The following is a 26,048-nucleotide window of genomic DNA, read 5'->3' as shown; positions in this document are numbered from 1 at the left end:
GGGGCGGGGCGGGGGACGCGGCGCGACCCGGCGCCGTCGGGGGAACGGGGCGGGGCCGCGAGGCCGGCGGCGAGCGGCGGCTGAGGTACCGCGGGGGGACGGGCGGGGCCGGAGCGGACCGGGCTGGGCTGCCTGTCTGCCCCCGCAGCCGGCCAGCGGGGACTGGGGAGGGTTAGGGAAACGCGAACCCCTCCGTTGCACGCCCGCCGAGGCACCTCGTTCGCCGCCGGGCCCTCGGGTAGAAGGGGTCTGCAGTGCTTCCCCCGGCTCCGTGTGTGTGCGTTTGGCGCGGAGGAGCTGGTTAGGAGAGTGTCCGGCGGGGCTGGGAGCGTGGGTTTGTGAGGATGGTGTACCACAGGCGTTATCAATGTTGGTGTGTAATGTGGCTTGGCTTCTGGGTAGAGTGGTCCCTACAAGGTTTTTCTCTGTTTTTGGAGTAGAAAAATGACCTTCCATCCGCAGACTTCCCTCTGTTTGTGAAAGGAGCAGCCCCTTCAAAGTTTTCCTCCTTCTGCAGTGGGAAATGACCCTGCACCCACAGACATATCATAGTCTTAGTATCTAGTGTGGCTTGGCTTGTGCGTGGAGCAGCCTTGACGATGTTCTCCTCTGCTTTTGGAGAAGACAACGACGTTAGCTTCCTTTCAACAAAGCTCTGCTATAGTAAACTTAATGAACAGACAACATACCAGTATCTGAAGGGGGTCTGCAGGGAAACCAGAGAGAGACTCTTTGTTAGGAACTATAGTGACAAGGAGTAATGGGTTTTAACTTAAAGAAGGGAAATTTAGGCTAGGTAGCAGGAAGAAATTTTTGTCGGGGCATTGAGATGCTGGAACAAGTTGTCCACGGAGGTTGTGGGTGCCCCAACCCTGGCACTGTTCAAAACCAGTTTGGATAAGACTTAAGCAACCTGGTCTAGTGAGAGGTGTCCCTGTGTGTGGCATGGGGATGTTGGGACTGGATGAACTTTTAAGGTTCTTTCCAATCTCTTAACATTCTACAATTCTAAGAGTTACTTGCTTAGAACCAGTAGCAAGTGGTGACTAGGAAGAAGGATGATTAGATATTGAAATGGGCTGCCCAGGGAGGTGGTGGACTCACTGTCCCAATGAGTGTTCAAGGAAAGACTGGACATGACACTTGGTGTCATGGTATGGTTGACAGGGAGGTGTTCAGTCCTAGATTGGACTTGGTGATCTCAGTGGTTTTTCCAGCCTAGCTGGTTATGTGTGATTCTTCAGGTGATTCAAATAATTTTTTTTTATCTTAAAAACAAGGAGTCTTGGTTTTGAGATAAAAAAAATCTTGTCAGAGTGCCCCTGCATCCTTGCTGTGCCCCAGCCAGAGGAGCCCTCCATCATGCTGCAAATGGGTCACCTGAGGAGTTCAAGAAACTCTTTCTCAGTAGTGTGTTGGATTTTGGACTATTTGAAGTTTGCCATGAGAGTGTGTGGCATCGTGATAAGTTCTGCAGTTCCCTATCAGTTAACAACAAACCTGACATGAAGCGACATGGAGTAGCAGGCACAAAGCTCTCATAACAGTGGAGGGTTGTATAAACAGGAAGGGTCTCAGATGCGGAAACTGTCACTATTTTCCCTGTTTTCTCCGACTTTTCCCCATTTAATTAATTAGTTACATGGACAAAAGCTGAGTGCTCCCTTTATGTGAGCTTCTTTCGAACTGAAGAGTATTGTAGGAGCTGTGAAAATTTTCAAATTTTCCCAGGAAAGTACTTTCTTACTGATGTCATTTTATAATCTGCTGTAAAAGTTATAAATCAAATCTGTCTTCATTTAAAGGTAACTTTCAGTTTTAGAATTAATTTAAAGTCTTAGAAAACTGCACAACTACCAACAACTACCAACTTTCCATTCCAAGTCTTAATGTGTACTTTAAGTAATACGCCTGGTACTTTTGACAAACAGTGCTTTCACAGGTACATTGCATGGTTTAAGGTTTTCTATCATATCTTCCTCTGTGTCTCATTTCCCACTCTGCTTTGCCTGTTGCCACGAGTTGTAGCTTGTATTTTGTTGACACAAACAAATACAGTATTGCTTTTTTGCCTTGCTATCTGTTTTAGATATGAAGTTGTATATGGAGGTAGCGCTTTCAGCAGTAAGAAATTCTTGGGCACTTTTCCTAAGAGAGATCTGAAGCCTCCTCATGCTTAGCTGAAGTACTACCATATTCCAGTAAACATATTATAATGAAGTGGCATTATTTTCCTTTTCTTCCTGCCCGACCAGGAAAGTCAGGTATCCAAGCTGAAGGCATTAACAGGCTCTTTCTCATGCTCCTATCTGCATATGAATTCAGTTCCACCCTCTGGTTTGTTTAGAACTCTATACCTTTCAGTATGTTTTTGCCTTACAAAGTGGTGGAAAACTTTGTTGAGAATTGTTTTAGACAAGTCATACATCAGCCGGGCAGATATTCAGAACAGTAATGCTAAACAGGCCATTGAATTTGTCTTCTTACTTCAAGCCATCCATGTGGTTTTGGACTCAGGAGAAAAATTATTGGAGATATTTTATTTTCCCAGTAGAATGATGTATTTATTTTGGATTATTTTCCCTCACAGCGTTGCACCTCTTGTTTGCAGCTGGATTGCTTTTAATTTGCAAAGCATGAATCCATCAGCAAAAGTAGAATATCTACTTTCTTTTTTCTTCTTTTTTTTTTTCTCTTTAGGAAAAAATGTGCCTCAGAGACTGCTGACATCAGACCCTGCAGAAACCTGCTTTATCAGGCAAGTGCCTCAGCTGGTCAGTTCATAACATATACTCAACAAAATCATTGTTTGCCTACTGAAATTGTCCTCTTCTCTCTCTTGGCAAGACTGTTCAGGCCTTTTCCATTCTCTTTTGCAAAGGGTATGCATACACTTGAATGTAGTCAGCACAGTCCTGAAAGCAAAGGTGGTTCATGGTAAGCATATAACTGAATATTATACAGCTGAGTTTGGCTGAATTTCTTGTACCAGCTGAACTGATTTGTAAGCCCAAAGTTGATGCAAACTCATAATAATGATGCATTAACAGACTGCATGAAGTCCTGCTAGGATAATCCCAAGTCAGTGTTAACAGCCTTGTCACAGAATATATCTCATCAATTTATATCTTGCTATATTATAGATTTTTTTAAATTTTCCATTAGGTGCCCTTTGGATTTTCTCCCCCTGATTTTTATAATGTAGGGAGATACTTAGTAGTAGAGATTGTTGTTGGTGCTTTATTCAAGTAAGACTGTGCTCACAAAAATGAAATGCGTATAAATCCTGTTTCCTCAGAAACACTTTTTCTAAGTACACCATCAATCATTTCCATTATTTCTGTTCTATAAAGTTATATTTGCCTACACCACGTCTTCAAAGCCTGTCTTTAGTACACTAAGGAACCTGTATAAAATCTTATCACCTCAGGGTTTAGCTGATTTAGGATTTAGGCTAGTAAACTCATAGAATCTTCAACACTTCCACTGTTCATGATGTGTAGTTCATGCCTGCTGTTGTTAATTGTTTCTGAATGCAGCCTGGACATATCCCTGGACTCTTAAAGAAAGAGTGCATTAATAACTGTAGGATTCAGTTTGCTGAGTCAAGTCCATTCACAAAGTCCCATTGCCAACGATAGAGAGGGGCCGTGACCGGCTACTGCACTGGAGCAGGAAGTAATCGGATAGCTTCTGATGAGACAGGTCTCAATTTTTACCCTACGTAGAAGAGTTTGTCTTTATTTTGGGAATTTTTGCCTGTTTTTCTCTTAAATAAAATGTGCTAAATGTATGCCTATAGATATTTCAACATAAGCTAATATATGTTCAGGGGGTAGATTACGGAATAAGTATGCTCTATTTTAGTGTGCTTAAATTCTTAAAAGTTGGCTTATGTTGTCTAAGACGGGCCAATCTTATTAGAAACTTTTTGATAAAAATGAAACCAATTCTTTTTTTGTTTCTCTTACCTAGAAGAAAATTTTGAGGGGTTAAAGCCTTTTTGTTCTTAAGAAAGTGTGACTTGTGGTATTTGACTAGTTGGAGATTAATTAGATTATCCAGGAGAACACACAGCCTCTACAAATTGGGCAGCTTTCTCAAAGGGTGGGGGTGATGCTTTTGTTAATATAAGACAACTGGCAAGAGGAATTGCAGGTTCTGGCTTGCACACTGGCCCACCATCACTTTATAATTAACTTTTAATTTTTTCAAGAACTGATGGTGGCTGTACTGAATCAAGAGAAAAACACTCAAAATAAAACTGAAATAAATAAAACCCCAACACTCCATTTTTCTCATCCAGTTCACTCCCAGCCCGTCCCACAAAGGACGCATTGTTATCCAAATTACTTTTCAGATGCTGAGCAAATTGTACCATGCTTACAAAGTCAATACAAGTAAGGTTAATAACTTGTACCTCAAATCAGTGTTGCTTGTGTGTTACCTCATTTTTTACTCCTCAGACATCAAGAGAGCCTCTTATTTCTTTTTCACTGTGCTTGCACATTCCTTTAGTAGTGAGTCCTAAAAATCTCTCTGGTTTTAAGAGCATATTATCATATGGCACTTCCCTGATAAACTCAGAAAAGTTCAAATACTTCAGAAAACTATGGGAAAAATTCTGACTTTGGATAGCTGACAGCTGTTTAACATATCATGGTAAAGACTGGATTGTTTTTTCATGTCTGCATGAGTCATGGCATAGGGTATTGTTGTAGCTGTGCTTTATGCTGAACATTGAAAGTCCTAATAATACTTTTCAGATCCGAAAAATTAAGAAATAATACATCCACACTAGTTTATGTCTTCATTCCCTTATACTTCAATGTGTTCTGTATGAATTTCCAAGAATAAAAGCCTTTGTACTTGCAGTATTGCTCATTATAGTTCTCTTTTTTTTTGCTTACATCTGCATGCATTGTTCATACATAGCCACAGAGCGGAAAATGTAACTTTAAAAAGGTCTGAAGACTCTTATTTGAAATGTAAAAAAAAATTAGTGTTACCTTCTGTCAGTGGTCACTCTAAGAAAAACTGGTAATAAACACGGTGATTTTCTGTACAGATGATAAATTACTGACAGATTTACAAATAAAACTGTATGATTTCACAAACAGTAAATTGCATTCCTTTCTATTGCAAAACCTTTAGTGGACAGTTTACTCTGAGCTTGTTTATACTCTTTAGCCATCAAGAGCCCTCATGGAAATGAACCAGATCGCAGTGTACTGGGATGCAATGTCAAGCTGTAACTTAGCTAGCCCAAATGGAATGGAGGAGTAACTCCTTGTCTTTTTCCCTCTTTTCTGTATTGTTTTACTTGAAGCAAGTGCCAGTAGTCTGAAGATGAAATAAACCTGGAATTTAAGATTTGGGCTTCGGTGGTGGTGTTTTTGAAGTAGGAAAAAGGCCCAGCATTTTTGTCAGTTTTTAAAAATTTGCGATTGATATTTTTAAAATTCTGAAGTTAGTTGTAGAAATTCTAGTTTTGATGTGAGTATTATTAGATGTTACTTGGTTTTCATCCTCTCATAGGGTGAAGTTATGCTTGCATTTAAGAAAGCCGTCCTTGTGAAATGGCTAAAAAGAGAAACAGTCTTAAGTATAACCAGAAATAATTTATCAGAATTCAATCTATTTTCAATTACTGCCTTTTTTCCCTTGAAGTGATCTTATACAGTTGGCACTTTCTTAGAGCTAGTGTAGACAGGAATTAATTTATTGTATTGAAGAACAGAAAGAGAGCAATGAAAAAAATTCAAATCTTCTTTGCAACTTTAGAAAGAAACAAGGTAACATAAACTTACAGAAAAGAAAGAAAGAAAAACTTTAAAGTAATTTAATGTCTGAAAAGCCTGTGATGCACAACCCAGATCTGAAAATAATTATATGATGAAAAGGTTGATGAAATGCTGTCATTTTTTCATAACCAGAAAAATGTAATCAATGGATGGAATTTAGTATGAGCCATACTAACTCATTCTTGAATTGCATCAAATTATTAACAGTGACTATTTTAGGAGTGATTAGATATATGTAATAAAGTCTGTTTCTGGAAGGTTTCTCTGACACACACTTGGTCTTTTTCAAGGCTGGCTGTCTTTGAAGACTGAGTCTTCATTACATTATTTAAGTCTCCTAAATCTTGCTTCTTAGTTGCACCAGCTGAAAGAGCAACAATTTCTGAACACATGCACTGTAAGGTGAGATTTCTTAGAAGTTATTTTTAGTTATCTAGCCTATCGTACATTCAAACCACTGCAGATTACTCTTTGGTTGTTGTAGTTGCACTTGAAGAAACATGAACTGCAAGCCTTCAGTTCTGGGTATTTTGTTTGAAAACATTCAAGATAGCCTTGAAATCACAAAATTCTTTTCTCCTTCAGTCAGACATGTTCTCTATTAGTGTATTTTAACATTTTCTTTGTAGACATTGCTTTTTTTAACATGTTATCTTAGAAATAGGAGGAGGAGATTGTTACTGTCTCTACTGAGGCATGAATTCAGAGAAAGTATGTATTGGTTCTTTTGAAGTGATACCCTTCTGTTTTGTAGTACCTAGTCTACAAAAGTCTTGTCAGCTCTCCTGTGCAATGATCTTACTGAGACAAAGTGTTGGAAGTAATAAGAAAAATATACACAGAGCTTGTTGGCTGTCCAGAAACAGCAAGGAAATTAAAATATTAACAACATGGGCATTGAGCATTGATAGTTTGTCTTGTCTAGAATTCATTGATAGAAGCAGCTGAGAATGACACTGAGGCAGATTCCACTCCCCCTCTATATAGTCTTTGCAGTATTGATACAGTAGTGAAGGCAAAGTGTCTCAGGGTGTTTATGCAAAGAGAAAGACTGTGCAATGATTTTTCTTGTACGCTATGCTTATGTCAAAAAGGTTATTGGGAAAGTCATATGTGTTTCAAAATGAAGGGCTGAAGTAGATATAAATAACTGGCATTATGTGCAAGAAGGAAGAGAGAGTAAGGATCTGTGTATTTTGTTTCCATGTTCTGATGCTAACTTTGGCACCTCAGTTTCGTATTTCAAGAAAGGTAGGTGAGCAGAAATTAAGCAAGCAGATGCAGTGAGTGCTATTGATGGTAGGCAGATAAGAATTTAGAGTGTTGTTGCAAGGAACATAAAGAGAGGGAAGAGCTTGAGTAGATGTCTTGAAAGCTGTTGAGGGAAACTGATTTAAATTGGTGTGATATTGATAATCTATGTGGTGTTTTCAAAGTGCATCAAGCAAGCAGTGACAGAGGAAGTTCAGTTATTAATGTGAGAAGCAGTTGCCTTCTAAAGGTAAAGTCATCTGTATATCTCTGACACAATAGGCATTTCGGAAAAAAAAAAAAAAAAAACAAAAACAAAACCCCATGTAATACTTAATACTTAATGGGATGTAGTTGTCATTGGCATGTTGGTATATTCTAACAGAACTGATGTGGAACAAGGGAAGAATTATTCCAGTTCCTTGGCATTTACTTCTGATTTTGTTCTGAGTGGTCAACCCAGAAAAAACAGTGGGGCAGAGTAAAAATTAGTCGACTGATAATGATACTTAAGGAGGAAAAACATGGAATTTGAAGATATCAGCGTGCACAGTTGTGGAAAATGGCTGTCTCAGAATGATGCAGTGTAAGAAAGAGAAGTTTGTTCAGGACAGGATATGCAAAGAACTTAAGTGTACAGGCAGGTAACGTTGAGCTAGGGATTCATCACAGCACACTTGCCAGTCCAGACCCTCAGCACCAGGGAACCACTGCTCAGAAAAATTTCACAACATCTTAACCTCATGACTGTAGCTGTAGGAATGTAATTGTGTAACTAGCTATGCAGAGAAATGCTCTAACTCCTTGTGTAGGCCCATGTTCCTATGTAAGACCTTTCCACAAAGATCTGGTCTTTTATTCATTAGTATATATGAAACGTGTGTAAACACTGACCTACTTTAAACACGCCTTTCTATGAGTCACTGGTGTTCCACCTTTGAAAGAAGTTACTCTTTCCAAATCCTGTGACACAGCTGCTTATTGAAAGCTGTAATTAGCAAAAAATTGACTATACTTACAGAAATAATAGTCTTAGTTCAGATTGGCACATTTAGCATAACTTAGTTTATTGTTTCACTTCATATTGCTTCATTTTAGTTTTCACAGTGAAAGCCCAAAAATACAACAATTAATAACATATCTCCTTGTTCTCCACAAGTTTGCTCTGCTCTTATGGTACTTACTTATACCAATTGCACTTCTTAACAATACTGTTAGAATGTATCAACTTCTCTTTTATTCCTGCTACAGAAGGCAGCTCCCACTAAGGTAAGGAAGCTTGAAAAAGGCTCCACTGCTCATACTAGAAAAAATGTGGACAGTGAGAGTAGCTGTCTTAGGGAAAAGATTATGCTTTTTTATTAGCAATAGACTGACATGCTGAAATTTTGCCAGGGTAGTCATTACAGGTATCCACTAAAATCCTGATGACTTGTACTCCATTTCAGTTTTGCAATTAATTCAGGGCCAGAGGGTGTTTGGTAATATTTTCTAGACAGCGAGGTTTAAATTAAAAATGACACATGAGCTGTGAAGTGTAGTGAAACACTGATGACAGCTTGCAAGCTGGACTAGGAAACTGAGAAAAAGATACCAGTCTTACCTGCCTTTGGAAACCAATACTGGGATTTTATGTCAGCTTCATGGAAAATACTTCAGTTGTGTATGGCCAGAGTTTCACTACGACTTTTCATGTCATTTGACAGAGTTAACCTCATCGTTCTGATTTCATAATATTCATAGCCATAGTTCATTTCACTTCCTGATTGCAACAGCAATGATTCAGCAGTGGGTTGGTTAGAAACTATTTTATTTCACATGTCTCCAGCTGTAGGTTAGTGCTGTAGGTTAATAAATGTTAGCCTTATACTATTTTTCTTTCAAGTTTTCCCCATGTTTCCAGCTAAAGGTTGGTAATGCACAGAAAATGGAAATAAAGTTTAAAATGTATTGGGTGATTCCTGTGTATCAAAATGAGCATTTAACACTAAAACCGAAATGTCCTTGTTTCTTCGTTCATGTAAGAGGTGAAAGTTAATTTTCTGTGTTGCTTTATCTTACCAGGAATGATGTGGTAATAGCTAATATTCTTGATAATGCAGAGTCATTTAAAATTTTTTTCAATAGATGGTCCTTAGAATAAGGCCAGCTCAGTAATGACCTATTCCTGTGCAATTTATCTTATAAAGATTTCAAGGTAAACTATCTGACTAATTTTTTTAAAAAATTTTAAATCATAACACAGTAATTTAAGATTTGTTTGCCACTGCATAGGACCTCTACAGCAAACTCAGTGTTTGTTAAAAATGGATACATTCCTTCTTTTTGTACCACTCTTTTCTCCCAACAATGACTGTTCTGTTTACTTATTGATTGTAACTGTGTTTAAAATGTCTGTGCACATATGTTTTAATATATGCATTTATATATATCTACTTCTTTTTGTATTTTAGAGCTGTGATGGCCAGTCACCAAGCAGAAGTTCAGAGTTTGAAGCTAGATAATGATTCAGTTATAGAAGGAGTAAGTGACCAGGTACTGGTGGCAGTTGTGCTCAGTTTCACTTTCATTGCTGCTCTGGTATATACGCTTTTAAGGTGAGAATGTGTTGAGAGGAATTATTCATTTTTTGTAAAAATCCTAACTTTCTTGACAGTTTCGTGCATTGGTACATAAAAACTGTGGTTTTGTGACAGTAAGGCAGTGGTTGTTTGATTGCTTACTGTTTAACTAATTGCTTGGTACAGCTAAAATCAAAACTGGAGTTTAACTCTTCCATATCTTCAGATAATCAAACTGAGTAGTGTTCATCACTCATTAAGACTGAAAATGGTTAAATTCAGAGTCTGTATGGCTGCTGTGTTGTATTTGGTTAAAAAGTACAGATTTGTCAATGACTCCAAGATTAAAATGGGATATATTCCTCCACTATATGTTCTAGCTGAAGTCTCCTTCCAAGAAAACAAACAAACAACAACCCAAATGCAAATAAATTGACTGATTTTTTTTTCAAATGCGTATGCTGTACAACAGTGGACTGCAATGTGCATTCCATACAGGAGAATGTTAAGTTCAGAATTCAGTAACTTTAATGATCAAGTCATCAAAGCTTATTTTTATTTCAGAGTTTTTCTTTGCATCCTAAAAAACATCTTAGCCTCTGTATTTTGGGAAAATGAGTCTGAGCTTCAGATTGGCTTATTTTATTTTATTTTATTTTATTTTATTCTATTCTATTCTATTCTATTCTATTTGTGTGTGTAAACTTCTGAACACAGAGCAGTTTTCAAAACCAAGGGAACTCAGTTTTAGTGACACAGTGGCATAATGGAATTTGAAGAGGATATGTCCACATGAGAAATATTGCTGAGGTAGAGCTACTTGAGAGCAAGCTACTAAATAAGCTATAGGTGGAAAAACTTGGTTGGACTGCAAGGTAGGGCTGCTGTTCAGGACCAGGAGATCACAAAGGAATCTTCAGAAAGGCATTCACTTCACCTTGCCTTTTTTTTCCCTCCCAAAGTTGTTTCAGTTACTCAGATTGCTTTAATAATGCCTCTTTTTTATCTGCTCTGTTAGGATTTCTCTGCCCTTCATTGACATTTTTGGCAGTTGTGAGTTGAATTTAAAGTGTTTGGTTTAAAAGGTAACACTTTATTTTTGAACTCTAGAAAGGTAAGTGAGAAATATTAAAAAAAAGTGAGTGGAACAAGGATCAGGAGTTGACAAGAGTAGCAGGAGTTCAGTCAGAATTAAGTTCAGGGAGATGATGCTTCAATTATGAAAAGTTACTTAGGGAGGAAGATAAGGCTAGTTTTCGACTGCCTCTGCAGTGTAATGAGGTAGGTAAAAAGATTAGATTAAACTGTGAATCCTGTTACATGCCTTGATGGTTTATTTTCTGGAGGGGCAAACAAACTGAAAACACAAAGCTTCCAGACTTTGGAGGTCTGCGTTGTATGATTTGTGACAAGTGACAGGATTTGAGGAAACCCATGAAGCTGAGTCAGAGGAGATTTAGGTTAAGATACCAGAACAATGTTTTTCACCCAGAAGATGGTTCAGCAGGCTCCCCAGGGAAGTCACAGCACCAGGCTGATAGAGTTGAAGATGTGTTTGGGCAATACTCTCAGCCATATGTGTCTTGAGGTGTCCATGTAGGACCAGGAGTTGAACTCAGTGATCCTGATGGGTCCCTTCCAACTCAGCATATTCTGTGACTGTGATTCCATGACTGACAACTGAAAGTCTTACCAGTATTCTCTTAGCTCCCTGCTCTGCCTTCTGGTACCTTTTGAAATTGTCTGTATTTAGCAGCACTCTTCATCTATCTCCTTTGTATTGTTGCCCTCAAAATCTGCATACTATATGCTAGAAAATTTGTACAGTACAAAAATTATAGTACTTTTAATTTATTTAGCACAGAGGGGAAAGTGAGGAAGAAAAAGAGTATTTTCTTTTTCTTCTCTAGTTACCTTAGACAGTGCAGTGGTCTTTGTGTTGCTTATATGGTGTTCATTCATTACCCCAGTTTTTTTTCTTTGCCTTTCATGCTTCTGTATCAACAGAACTGAAATACTTAAGTTGCGTAGGAACAGGTCACGGGTAAGTATACAGGAAAGAAAGCTTACAAGGTGATGAGTAGTTGCAGGAGCTGAATCAAAAGGGAAATGAGCAGCAAGGAGTATGTGTTGCAGTAGATTTTAGGGGGCAGAAGCAGAATATGGAGAAAACTGTTAAGGGATATAATTGTTGTACTTGTTTCCAGGTGAAAGAACTCAATGAAGCATCACATCAAGGCTTCATTCATGCTTCTGGCGAAGAAACTTACAAGCCATAATTAATATTTGTAAAAAGTTGCAGATGTGTAGTTCATGTGTAGTATATGATACTTTTGTGAAGCCTGTATGCTTTTGAGTTATAAATGTTGATTAAATGAAGCCAGATTTTTTCCATTGTCTTTTAAACTGGTGAGTCGGTTGCCACATTACAAATGAGATTATGAAAATTCAGTGTATTCAGCAAATGAAAGGAAGCCTGATCCTTTAATTCTCTACAAGGGATTTGTCCTAGATAACTTAACTGTTCCATGTTTATGGGTCTACAGGTTTAGATATTTTAATCTAATTTTTCTATCCATCATATGGTTTGATGATAAGATCAAGTCACTATTTTCAGCAGAAGTGAGATCTTAGTCCTTGGAAATTAACAGTGTCCATCACTGCACAGTGGTGCACCAGTCACCTTAAGTACTGTCCCTCTATTTCCTTGTGTGAGACTGCACACTGAATGAGTAGGCAGTCTTCTTCCTTCCAATAATAATAGTTTGGCGGGGTCCTCTGTGGTACATAATACAATCTTTCCACATCATGGGACCTTTTTCCTCAAGTCTTGGCGTGCTAGCAATCAGAAATGGGGAAATAAAAGGCCTTTGCATCTAACTTTATTTCTATCTGGCTTGTGTTTGATAATACCTCTAATGACATGGCACCATATTGGTTTTCATTTATTTCAGTTATCTTCTTACACTAATTTCATGACAGAAGTTATGAATTTGATGTATCTTGAGCTCTGCCTGTCCCTTCCTGAACATTGCATGGTTTTCAGCCACATCACCATCTTATGCATAAGTGACAGTACATGCTGTACCCCTGCAGCTCTGCAAATGCTGTCATGATTTCGGCATAGTATGTTATACCAGGGTAAAGTCATATAAATGAACATTTTCAGTAGCAAATATGCTACTGCTAATTTAGTTGCTTATGGAGAAATCAGAATAAACAGTCTTACAATTCACACCTTCCGCTTGTGTGTGAATATATATCAGACATTCTGGCAAACTGAAGATGTGAAATACATTAATTTTGTAGCATCTAAACAGAAAAATACTTCTGTACATGTAACATGTATGATAGACAACATCCACAAAATCTGATTCGTGGAGACCAAAGGTGCGTAAGGGGTTTTAATATAGGCTTTCTATCAAATGACTTTGATATGTCACCCACATCAGTATTGAATAAATTTTATTTTTTACAGATAGCCATGTAAATATTAGCATGAAAAATATGGGACTTGTCTATTTCTCTTTGAAAAAAGAATGAGGCAGACAAAATGTTAAACATTTTAGCAATAATGCAATAAACATTTGAGCAATAATGCAATATTACGATTGCCCACATTAACTGAAGGAAAATATTGCAGAGGCTTCTAAAGCCATTTAGGAAATTATATAATATAACTGCGACCAGAAAATGTCCTGAAAGTTCAGCCAGTCCAGCTCTCATCTCCGACAGAGGATCAGCTTACCTCAATATCCCTGGAAGCATTGCAACTTGTTTTTTGATTTAACTTTTAGTCAAGGATGGATTAAGATAGCCTGAGGTAATCTTGTCTGATTTTGTACATTATATAGTTAGAAATGTGTTTCCACAAGCCTTAGATAACTGTGGGAAATAATTGCTCATATTTATAGAATGAAAGACTTATCCTGTCCTCTTTTCACTCCATGAACAATCTTCTATATAAACTGACATTTCTGTAGTCTTTCTCTAATGTATAAAAAATGTGGGCAGTAGTCCTTATTATCTTCTGAACTTTCTCCAACTTCTCTGTGTGTTTCTATGCATTTAGCCCAAAATGGAGAACAGAATCCAGCTAAGATCTCAAGAGTGCTGAGCAGAATGTATCATCATTGAAATCCATATGAATTAATAAAGCATAAAAATTCATATGTTGTTGACTTACATTTATTGTAACTCAACACCTCTGATTGTTGTCAGCACATTTTTAACTTCAATTCTGTCCCATTATGCTTTTGAATTTCAAATTTGTAATATATTCATCCTTCTTTCTTCAGTGTGGCCCTTCCCAATGATTCCTCCTGGCATATCTAACCTCTAGTTTGCTTGCCTGTAGAATCTTTCTTTTTTTAAAAAAGAGTGATTTTAAAAGAGTTGTTTCTTTTTATATCCAGTCTGCTGATAGTTACATAAATTCAATAGTCTAAATGTAAGTTTGTCTACCCTTTCTTATGCAAATGTCATGTAGCAGATAAAATTGAAGTAATTAGGAAGTTTCAACTCTATGACTTAGGCAGTGAGTGAAAAACTAGTAATTTACTGAGTAATTTGTTGAGTAGACCAACAAATAAGAAACTTGCAATGGAGACAAAAATGAAAAATGTTTCTGCACCTTTAATTAAAAAGCTCTTAAGTAGCTTCATTTTTTGTAGGTTCAAGGCTTAATTTTTTCTCAGATTAAAATCTAGTTTTAACATGATTTAATGATTTGTTGTGGAGAGTCTGAAAAATCCTGCTGCTGTACCACTTTAAGTGTCCGAAGTAACTTTAGGATCCAGAATAAATTCCTGTTTCCTTAATTATTTGTGTAGTTCCTTTAAAATCCTTTATAGCAGGAAATAATGGGTTTTTGCCCTTTGTTCGTGTTTCGTATTTGTTTCAGTGAGTTATTTTTCAGTGTTGGATCACAGGGCTTTTTATTGCTTGTATTTCCTTTCACAGAAATGAACATCAGAACATACATCCAGAAAATCAAGAGCTAGTGCGAGCTCTTCGTCAGCAGCTTCAAACCGATCAGGTGCTGTACCAAGTGTTGGCAGCATTCAGCTCTCTGATGGTGGGGTACTGCAGGCTTCTCTGAGGTTCTGGAAGAAGATGATCTTGAAAGTTATGGGAGCTTACTTACTGTACAGAGGCATCCTTAAAATCCACCAAGTAATGGGATAATGTAGCCTTTTTAAATGGATGCATTAAGTAATTAGAACTAAATTTTGGCTGGTTCTTTTTTCAAATAAGTTTTTGCCACAAGGTGGAGTATGTTAGATTATGCTGTGTGCTTCCTGGAATGTTCCTGGGAACTTTAGGGTAAAGGAAAGGAAATCTGGAGTACAGTTTGCTGAGACAGGACAGCGATAGATGTTTAGACTGATAAGCAGTGTGTAGCAGAACAATGGCACAGCAACAGGAGGCAGGCAACAGAGTGGCAGAGAGGAACTTTTTAGCAAAGCCTTTAGTCACAGGACAGAGTAGTGGTTTTAAACTGAAAGAAGCTAGGTTGAGATGAGATGTAAGGAAGAAATTCTTTTCTGTGAGGGTGGTGAGGCACTGGGAACAGGCTGCCCAGAGGAGTTATGGATGCCCCATCCCTGGAAATGTTCAAGGCAGGGTTGGATGGAGCTCTGAGCAGCCTGGTCTAGTGGAAGGTGTCCCTACCTATGGCAGGACAGTTGGAACTTAGTGATCTTAAAAGGCCCTTCCAGCTCAGACCATTCAATGATTCTATGACTGCATCCAGTTTGAACAGGTAGAGTCTAGGCCATACTTTTGGAGAATATTGAAAAGTCTTTCATCATGATACTTCTTGAAATAACAACAGTGCATATTTATGTGGAAGACAAATATGGCAAAATGGGGAGAAAAACTGTTTCATGACAGTGACATACACAAGCTGATGTCTGTGTTTGGCCTGGGAAACACTAAATGCTGCAACTGATAAGAAACACAGTTCGGTTACCTGGCTCTGGACAGAACTACTCAGGATAATGATAAACAATATAGATAATGAAGAAACAATATAGATCCGAATTTGTTATTCATGCTCCAGCGTGTCTAACCTGACTCAGTGTGAAGGACCAAGGAGGTTCTTTCTTTGTGGTCTTTTAACTGGTTTGAAACACACACTTATTTAACAGATGAAGGGATAATAATGATCCTGTCGCAAGAGCTTGCTTATTGAATCAATGCATCTAAGTATGTTTAATTTTTACATTTAAATGTATTTCTCATTTCACATAGTTCTGTGTTTGACAGTTTGACTTATAGTGAATGAATACCAATTTATTATTTTTTAGAACTCAGTAGACTTTATATAACACAGCATCTCCAACACTTTGTGTTCTCCTGCTGTTCCAGCAGGATGCTTCTGCTGGTGATCGGCATCGCTTCTATACAGATATGTCGTGTCCAGTCTGTTTGCAACAGGCTACGTTTCCTATAGAAACAAACTGTGGACATCTCTTCTGTGGTAAGCAAGAAAAGCTCCTAGCCCCAAAGTTGACACCAGAACAGGAATACAAACTTTTGGCACTAGCTCAGGCATCCTCATTCAAAGCTTTGTTTGCTTTTAACTGTTTATCATTGCATCTGAAAAATAAATAATTTTTTATAAATAGTCAAAAAAATACATTTAGGAATAAACAGTCAGTTTAAGAGTGTGCTGCATTGTTTTCTATGCTATCAGGAATGAAACTGTTTAATTATAAAATGTCAAAGAGTATAATTTGTTTCCAGTTTAGTAAAAAACTGAAGAGGTTGAAGAACATTTGGGAATATACCATTTAAAAAAAACCTGTTTCAGAAAGAATAAAATATTCTTTATTTCACAAAATATTTTTTCTTGAAGTTCTGCAGAATTATAAGTGCACAGTTTATTAAAGTGTTTGGTTTTGTGGTTTTTTGAGGCTATATTTATATACTGACACCCTATGTAGCATTTTGCTTCTTCTCCTTCAGGTTCCCAGTAGAATTCTTCCATCTAGTTTTTTTGAAGTGTATAGTGTATACCATGCCCAGTTGTTTAAATGAAAAAACAAGCAAGTTTGGAAAACAGATAAAATACTTATATTTGTCTTCATCTGTTGAAACTGATGATGATAAAGCCAAGTTCTTAGGATAAATTTTACATCCCTTGACATTTTTGTGACTTCTACATTTTAAACTGGCAAAAATTTTTATTATTTGCCTCTTCACTTAATGATTAAAAATTTGTTGGGTTTTCAGGAAATAATGCCTTAAAATTACTGATTCAGTTGAACCTATTCAGGAGTTTTCTCATTAATAGCATTGAATTTGAAGATGTTAGTTTTTGGTATCTTCAGTGAATGCTGTACACAGAATTACATCAGAAACTGTAGGTTTAACCTAACTGCTTATATAACTGCTTTCTGTTGTTTCCCTTGTCGTGTAACGTATTATTTCAGGCGATGCATTTTTCATCTCAGGAGTTTAAATGTGTGTGTACCTTACCTTCCCCAGGTTCCTGCATTATTGCCTACTGGAGGTATGGCTCATGGCTGGGTGCCATCCGCTGTCCGATCTGCAGGCAGACGGTAATATTTTAAATCATCAAGGACCTGTCAGTTTGGCTGTCTGGGATAGCGTGCCACAAGGCGCTTACATGTGAGCTGCAATAGTGAGGCTGGCAGATAAAATAGTCTGAGAAACTGAAAAAATACAGAGGGATATGTGAGACAGGAATGGTGGGCATTCAGTTTTTCCGAACTTCTTGCTTTGACAAATGGCTCCAGAACTTCAGATTTTTCTGCAACTCAAACATAAGCTGATAATTCAGCTATATTTCTGTAAAGAGTATATGAAAACAGAAAATTGTGAGATTTTAACTATGATCCTTCCATGCTTTTTGTTGAGGATGTAATTAACTTCTTTTACCAGAATTTGCATCTGAAAGGCCTGGCTGTTGTGGTAGACTGCCAGTAGCAGCACACTACTGGTTCCTGAGAAATACACTCTCTCTTCCCTCTCTCCCTACCGAAAGACCTATCCATGTCAATTTCTTATTTTGGTCTTATTTTTAACTTGTATGTATTATTAATTTAATCTTTGTAGAGCAAGCATTAACTTACTTCCTACGCAACTTACTTACATTGTCAGTTTGAAATGTTCCTGCAACTCATTAAGGCTTAGGATCTCTGAGTCTGATAGTGAATGTTTTAACAAAATACATCTTTATTTTAACTGTGCACAAACTACAGAGCTAGTAACTTATAATGAATTATGTAACTCATGCCCTTGCCCCTCCATTATATCCTACTTTGATTGTTTGTATCATCAGGACAAATGACTGTAAGAAGACAGATGAAGAAAAGAAAAATAGATATGACTGGAAGAACAATGAGTAGGTTTAGAGAGTAGCCAGTGAAGAAAAAGACACATATAATAGGTGGGGAATTGGAAAAGGGGAAAATAAGTTATTTTCTTTATTGTCTTTCCTTATATATATTTTCATTTACATTCCTCTGAGTAACAGGTTATTTTAGGTGTCACTGTGTGCATGGTTATGTATTTGTTCTAACCTTGGTTTATAAAAGGTGAAGGGAAAGATGTATACATGAACATGAGTCATACAACAGGTTTGTGGCAGGACCAGAAGTTGAATGTAGATCTGCTCATGCTCTTGTTTCTGAATGTGACTGCCACACAGATTTATATTTAGTTGCCAGGTACAGAGGAAGCTTCTGAAGACTATAATAATTTAAAGTACTATGCCTTCCCTGTTTCCCATGATAGTCTGCATTTTTTACCTGTACATTGCTTCCAAATAGAAGTCTCAAGTTTTCAGCAACTCCTATGCAGAAAGATAACATACATAAGGTCATATTCACATATATCTTATTTCTCTATGTTTGCATGAAAGTTAACCCAAGAACAGAGCAAAATTCTCTGTCCATACTAAATAGTTGAAGGTCTTTTTCTTGATTCATCTTGGTATGAGGATCCATATGCAAAACCACGAGTTTTGCTGCATGTTTGTTGTCATGGAAGGCAATCCTAAAAATACGAAAAGAAAGCCTCATTGATTGCTTTATTCTATTTTCAATTTAGAAAAGAAAATTTGATTAATTTGATAAATTAACTTTGTTCTCCAAATCATCTGTCCCACCTATGAAACACAAAGCATTTAGGTGTTTAGGAAGCCTCTTTTAAAAGGAAGGTTATTTTGTGCTTTTTTAAACAATCTCTTTAAAAATTATTATTCTGTAAGGAGCTGTAAGGAATTAGTTAGTTAAAATTTAATAGCAGTATCCATGCTAGTAAGTTTATTCTCCTGTTAACTATTCAACTAAACCAAAGTTGTTTTCTAGTTAACTAGAAAGATGTAGTTTATAGTTAACTAAAGATGACTGTTTTACATTTGCACGTGTAACATAATCTCCCTGCTGTGCCTAGGTAACACTATTCTTACCACTCTTTAGTGAAGATCAGCAGGGTGCAGCCCAAGTGTTTCAAGATGTTAATGATTACAATCGAAGATTTTCAGGACAGCCCAGATCGGTAAGTTTTGGGTAAATTTAGGTGGAAGTCAGCAGTGTCAGGAGAGTTTGAGAGCAATTTTTTTGTAGTTTTGTTTTTTCCCCTTTCTTTTTTTTTTCTTTTTTTTTTTTTTTTCTTGCCCTGGGATATGGATTTTTCTCTTCCTGATGCTTCGGGCCTAGGCAACTTTTCTTTAGGAAATTCATGTTGAAATGGTTAGGCCAGACCCAAAATTATTTATTTGTCATTTATGAAAATGCATGGAAACTTACTTTTTTCTTGTAAGCGAGAATCTAATAAGTCTTGAGTTTTCTCAAGTGTTCATGTGTTAAGTTGGTTTTTTAGATATGAGTCATTATTTTGAAAGGATCAATAATTAGTCAGTAAAAATACTTAATGAAATAAATGAATGCAAAGAAGAATATTCACTTCATTGGTCTTTTTATACTGATTAGAAGAATATGAAGTTCTACTCTGTGCCTTTCTCCTCAGACATCTGTATGCTGTCTTGATTTTTTGGGTTTTTTCCCTGGTTTATATTACAGTCTTTTTTCTCCTCTCTGACTGAAGAAAAAAAAGAATCTTTCTTCTGTAAATAGCTAAGAGGGGTGGTCAAAGTTCTACAAATGTTAAAAAGTCAGCCTTGTGAGCCCATCTCCTGTGTGCATGTCCTGTTTCGCAAGGTGAAATGCACACACATACATACGAGTAACCTCCCTGCTTGTCTTCATTTGTAATGGGATTTGGATATAGCAAAAAGACATTAGCAAGAAAAACGTACAGTACAAAGAGACAGAAGAGGGAGGAGTATTTTTCTAAACCACAAAATGTATGGGTTTTGTCCAGAAGAGGTTGAAACTGCCTTTTAGGCTCCATTAGACCTCTCTGCGAGCTGTGTCTAGTTCCCTGTCTGAGGTCATGCCAGAAGTCTACTCTAAAGCCCTGATTGGACTAGATAAATTGTCTTTGATTTATACACAGTGTTACCACATACAAAATTTCTTTCTCAAAAACTTTTTCAGCTATGGCACTAAGTCATTTTAATGGAGTATAACAGCTCTATGTAGAAAATGTGTAGCATAGGAGGGAACCTTTAAAAGTTTTAAAGTTCACCCCTCCCTACTCGTCACAACAAAAACCTGAATATTTTCTATTGGGCAGTCTCTTGCTAAGCTGGCAGAATCATAGTAGCAAAATGGAAAGGAGCCAAGAATGGATTCATTTAAAGGTTCTTTAGTTTACTTTGAAGCTTCATCCATCCTTTGGAAACTTCTGTGAATCACTGGTTATACACCAGGAGAGGGGGTATTGTGTTTCTGAAAAACTGTAACCTATTCTACTTCACCTATTAGGTTTTTTCTTGCAGTCCAGGTTTGTCTTACATTCTAATCAATATTTCACTCCAGTTAACCTGTTTGCTGTTTCTCACTTTCCTAGTCATTTGTTTTCCTCTATTATTCATTGCTTTTCCTTCATAATAGATGCCAGTATATTTTCTCATGATGTATATTAGGTGTATGCTTTTCAGTGTAGAATAACACAGTTTAACTCTTTCGTGAAAACATATATATTCTAATGACTTTCTACCTGGTGAAACTAAACTCATTAACTCTTCCCAGATTTTGTTTTAATTCCTATAAACTAACAGAATCTCAGATGTAATGTAGTAGTAGAAACCTCAGCTTGGCATGGATGAGTCGCTAAAGCAAAATACTAACTATTACATTCTTTCTTTATAGATTATGGAAAGAATTATGGATCTCCCCACTTTATTGCGACATGCTTTCAGGGAGATGTTTTCTGTAGGGGGCCTCTTCTGGATGTTTCGCATCAGGATATTCCTCTGCTTGATTGGAGCCTTGCTGTACCTGGCTTCACCTCTGGATTTTCTTCCTGAAGCTCTGTTTGGAATTCTGGGATTCTTGGATGATTTCTTTGTAATTTTTCTGCTGCTGATATATATCTCTATCATGTACAGAGAAGTGGTAACACAGCGTCTAAATAGATGAAATGGACAAAAGTGACCTGAGAGCCAAGTCAGTTGTGGAATGTTTTAAAAAGGAAACTATAACATAAGTATGATATAGCAAGGTGCCTGTGTATGATTTCAGTAGTAACAATTTCTTAGCTGGTTATGTTATACAAACATAAAAGGTTAGTATATCGTGATGCTTAACTGGAATCTTTATTTTTGTGCATTACATATGCTTCATAAAGATGAGGTTAGTTTTATAATGTTGTAATAAACCACCTTCATCTACTTCCACCTGATGAACAACTGTGTGTAATGAAAGCAGGAGACACTTTCTTTGGTGTGTTGTGGTTTGTGAAAAAGGAGTTCTAGTAAAGTACTTCAGACAATAAGCCCTTTGCGTAATCTAGATGTGTAAGAAAATTCAGAAATTCTTCGCAGTACAGCTGTCATGGTTAAATTGTTTGATGTCTCCCTGTTGTGGACTAGAGTTTTTTGAAATAAAAATTCCTTTTTTTGTCTCTGTGGAAGAAGAAACCCAAGGACCACATTACAATTATCACCCTGCAGTTTGCTGTTGTCCACATGCTTCAGAAAAATAGGGATAATACCTTGGTATTGCTTGAACTGCACTATGTACAGTTGCATGCAGTTTGTACCATTTTATTTTTATATTTGGGAATATATACACGGTATCTGCTCTACACTGAGAAACCAGTATTATGCACATCACACTCGTTAGTGCTCTGTTTTTTTTAAGTGAGAGCATGGCTTTCCTCTTCAGACTTTTTTATTTGGTAAGTATATATCTTAGAAGCAGAGGTTTTGTGCTGCTTTGGGTCAATGCAATATGTCTGAAATGCAACTTTGCATTTCTGTATATGCATTAAAACATTCGGCCAATTGGAGAGGACACTCAAATTCCAAACAGTGGTTGAAAAAAAAGAAGTCAGAACTGGATGTTTACAGTACGTGTACATGTACTTGTATGTGTGCAGTGTAAATGTTTACCCAAATCTACATTCTGCAATATATGTGTACTAAACAACATTGGGGTGATTTTCAGCTGGAGTTTTCATGTTTGGTTGGTTGTTTGATTTGGATGTCAATAGAAGAGGTTCTGAATTACCTTGAAAAATAGTCTGTGATAAAGGACCATAAAAAATTTTTGAAAGTGTTTTCAAAAATACCAGGGTATTAATTATCCTTAAAGCTGATTTTTTTTTTCATGTTGAATTTGAGCATAGGTTATCATAGCTGTACAAGTAATTTGAAAATGCTTTCATTTTGAGCAATGATTGTGACTATAAAGGTCCAGGATATGACAGATTATTGTATTTTTTAGCTAGAGGAATTGCAATTTAACTTCCTGAGTACTTGAAAGACAGTGAATTAATAGGTGATTCTTTGTGTGTTTACATATATAGGTGAGATTAAAATGAAAGGGACCTTTTCACCGCCTCTGTGTTTTCCCCTTGCAGGTATCTTTCCACAGCTTCTAGCACTTAGGCATGTGCAGGAAGATGATAGAGCTGAAACCTCAGGTGTCAGTCATTGAGGGTGTAGATTGTCCTTCAGTGTCAGTGTTCTAAATTCACCGATTCTTCATTTGAAAACTTAGTTTTGGAAATCCAAGGACATTTTACAAATGAACTGGAAAGCTAAACTATTCTTTGTTGCTGTTTGTTAGAGATGGGCAAGAAGAGAAAAGGGAAGTGAAGTTTGGAGGAAAAGAGCGAGAGAGAAAATTACATTTTGGGAAGCAAATGCTAGCTAACTTTTCTTGAGCATCTTGATTGAGCTTTTCACCTTGTGTTGGCATTGCTAATGTATGGTGATGTTTTAGTGGCTACCTCAGTTAAAACTCTTTAAGGTGTTATGGAGTAAGGGTGAGATATTCATAAGCTGTTAGGTGCATTTACAAAGCAAGATAATAGTTTAGGATATTATGTAAGACAGGATTTCACAGTTTTGCTGTAAGTATTGGTTTTGGGTTGGGGGTTTTCTTTCTTAAGAAATCTAGCTGAAAACAAACCCTAAAAATTCCTTTTTTGATTGAGTAAATTTAACACCCTCTTTTCTCCTGGAGTTTAAGTTGTAGGTCTGCTTAGAGAAGAGTGTGAACTGCTCTTGTAGAGTAATTAGAGTTTGTTCATGGAATTTGTTGATCTAGTAATTCATCCATACTTTTACCCTATGATTGTAATTTTCCCATGACTTTCTAAATCCAGAGTGGATATAGATGCACATGAAGCTGCTTACCAATTGGTTTTCCTTGAATTTCCCAATTCCATGCACTACTGTGAAGTTCATGTGGAAATTCCCTATCCTATCTAAGGGCATCCTGTGTATCTGAAATCATACGCAAACCACATCTGAAAGACTATATGAAGTTTCCCCATGTTCTTTTTCTTCCGTACGTTTCTGATAGCCAGAAGGGTTTCACTCAGAGGCTTCTGCTTACTTTTGAGTATTGAGTAACATTGTAATCTTAAATTCAGCTCATTAAATGCTTGACAGAATTAGAACTGTTCTTTTCAGCGATACGCGTGCTTGCCTGTGGATATTCTTTTTTGGCCCTGCAAGCCAGTGATAAACAGTATTATGACTTCTTCAGGCTGTTTAGTGTAATACAAAGATGCATCTGTCCTGCAATGTCTGGCCGCTGCTCCTTTCCACAAATCTGAAATAGCTATGTTAGCTTTCTTGGGTGCTTAGCTTGAGTTTAACCTAAGCTCTAGAACTCCCAAGAAGCTGGAGATTAAAATATGAGCATGTAGTATTTCTGAACTGTGTGCTGCCAAATTGTTCTGGCAGCAGTGTGAAAAGTAAGGGTTTGGGCTGAACACTGGCCTCAGAATGTGAAGGAAATATGTGATTCTGTGTGCAGAATGACTGCAAACATCGCTGTGGTTTTGTCTCCTGAGGTGGGGCAGGTGTGTCACTAAGGGGGAAAATTTAAAAAAGGAAATCTATAGCAGGAAGATGTATGGGGATAAAACACAGTTCTTAAAAGATCACATGGGCACCAAAAGCTGTGTGAAATATTTGATTGTTCTAGCAATATTAACAAAGAGGAAAACAAAAATTATACTTAATAGCTCTTACAAAATAACTTGTAGCATCTTGAGGCCTAATGATCATCGCTGTGTAGAGCGATCCATTTCTGTGCTATTTGTGTGCCACACCGTTGATGTCTGTGAGGATCAGGCACATCAGTGTGGTTTGGGGATACAATTTTGCCATAAGTTTCATAGAACTATAGCAGTATGTTACACTAGATTTTTAAGACAGAAGAATTTAAAACTACTTATTGTTACTTTTAATGATAATAAATTGCTGTTAAAGAGATTCTCTTGAATTATTTTATTTTATTGATGATCTGGATGCAATATTGTTTTATTTCCCCTTTTTCCACTTCCATGCATTAAAGTTCTAAGTGTGGCGTCCCAGCCTTGAGAGGAAGGGAGTACTCAAGATCTGTAGGTTCCCATGGTGAAAAGGAATGACAAAAGTCAGAGAGTCCACAAAAACTTACAAAGTTCTATTAGTAAATTACATACTTGGCATGGAAATTGGTATAAGTTAGAACCTTCTCTCCTCTATGAACACATGGCAGTGTTTTTGAACAGAGGGGTAAGGCGAAAGGGAAGAGAGAAAGAGGGAAATTAATTAGAGGGGGAAAGAGAAAAAAGGAGAGAGGGAGAGATCACCGGTCCTAGTTCCAGCATCGATCCAGCTGGGGTGTCATGGGGATGTCCACACATGTGGGCTTAGTTGGAATACCTTTTATAAATAAATCTCCCCTTACTGCAGGTAAGTTTCTCACTTTCTATGCAAATTACTAGTCCTGTGCAGTCCATTCCTCTAGACTTTTCTGGAAATGGGTTGGGGATGGCTTTGGGGATCTTGGGTGGTCTCAATCCCCTCTTACAGTCCATGCCCACTTCTCAGTCTCATCCCTGCACTTGTGCTGTGTTGTGCTCATCTCCAGGAGCCAGAACAAGGACATTTGTTCCAGAAATGTGCTGCCCTACCTCCTCATTGCCTCTTCTCCAGCCACATCCTCTTCTTTCTCAGTGTATTATTACCAACAATTCTTGGCTGTTATCACCAACAATCCATGGCTGGCTCCATCTGGCTATCGGTTTTTGAGACATACACATTGGCCCTCTTGTCTCCTAGGATTCTACAGGCAGTAACTTTTCTGCAGTTGTGATCTATTTTTGTTGTGGTGTCTGTGGTCAGGATGTTTAGAGATAACTCAGTGTTTTAAATCTTTATGATTGCCATAATAAAGATTACAAAATTTCTAAGATCTTAGTCCCAGAAGTGTGTTGTACGTCAGATGTCCTTCCCTAGCAGTCCGACCCATTCCATCAGATCCATAAGCACTAAGGTTTCAGGCTGATAAAGCAGTACAGATGATCATTAGCAACTTCACTTAACAATCCTCAAGCAAACAAAAGCATAAAGCCAGGTGTATGAGAATGTAAGCAAACAGAAAATAGTCTCTGTAAGTTTACAGGGAGGATGAAGATAGGGCTTGGAAGAACTGGATGTACCTTCTCTGTGCTGCTGTCCTGAGCTTTTCTTCATTCATGTCTTGAGATGCAAAAGCATTAAGGGGTTGGCTGGAAGGGATATTCAGGGGTAAGGTGTGAACTGTTGCAGTATATAAGCAAGTGATTAATCAAAATTTCTTCAGTGATCTTCATTTTGGTCCTTACAGAGAACAGTAAGAAAGTAGGAGGGGAAAGAACAAAACAGCCAAATCCTGCAAGGAAAAGAGAAATGAAACTAGAGCAGCTTCAGATCATGTTGGTCAGATGCTGAAGACCACAGATGGGGTGAAAACATAAACTGTCATAAACTAGCAAACGGATGAGGCATATTTTGGGACAACCTGCATTAAACGGATTACCATGACCCTCCTTAGAGCCCACACAT

General features: G+C 37.4%; 1 protein-coding gene across 13 annotated transcripts; it reads left to right on the top strand.

The window, feature by feature from the left end:
- The first annotated feature begins 16 nt into the window (after nt 1-16).
- On the top strand, nt 17-24,449 carry RNF170 (ring finger protein 170). Of its 13 annotated transcripts, none has more exons than XM_038124108.1 (8): nt 17-85; nt 2,701-2,758; nt 9,509-9,590; nt 14,579-14,654; nt 15,992-16,100; nt 17,111-17,184; nt 19,043-19,147; nt 20,866-24,449. In XM_038124108.1, the coding sequence occupies exons 5-8, from the start codon at nt 16,031-16,033 to the stop codon at nt 21,133-21,135; spliced, it is 519 nt and encodes a 172-aa protein (XP_037980036.1). In that variant the 5' UTR covers nt 17-85; nt 2,701-2,758; nt 9,509-9,590; nt 14,579-14,654; nt 15,992-16,030; the 3' UTR covers nt 21,136-24,449. The 13 variants fall into 13 exon arrangements, with proteins under 13 accessions (XP_037980036.1, XP_037980030.1, XP_037980035.1 ...); XM_038124102.1 differs by having other exon boundaries at nt 21-85; nt 9,509-9,652; nt 15,989-16,100; XM_038124107.1 differs by having other exon boundaries at nt 22-85; nt 9,509-9,652.
- The last annotated feature ends 1,599 nt before the right edge of the window (nt 24,450-26,048 follow it).

This window comes from Motacilla alba, chromosome Z (genome assembly GCF_015832195.1).
Source record: "Motacilla alba alba isolate MOTALB_02 chromosome Z, Motacilla_alba_V1.0_pri, whole genome shotgun sequence".
NCBI lineage: Eukaryota > Metazoa > Chordata > Aves > Passeriformes > Motacillidae > Motacilla > Motacilla alba.
The sequence above is the reverse complement of the archived record's forward strand: the minus strand, read 5'-3'. Positions and strand labels throughout refer to the sequence as shown.

What these genes read in the sequence shown, in the direction of transcription:
- RNF170 (XM_038124115.1), top strand. Translation starts at nt 2,316, where the DNA reads ATGAATTCAGTTCCACCCTCTGGTTTGTTTAGAACTCTATACCTTTCA. An exon ending in CTGGTATATACGCTTTTAAG is followed by an intron (nt 9,653 to 14,578) that starts GTGAGAATGTGT and finishes TTCCTTTCACAG; the next exon opens with AAATGAACATCAGAACATAC. An exon ending in CTGTGGACATCTCTTCTGTG is followed by an intron (nt 16,101 to 17,110) that starts GTAAGCAAGAAA and finishes TACCTTCCCCAG; the next exon opens with GTTCCTGCATTATTGCCTAC.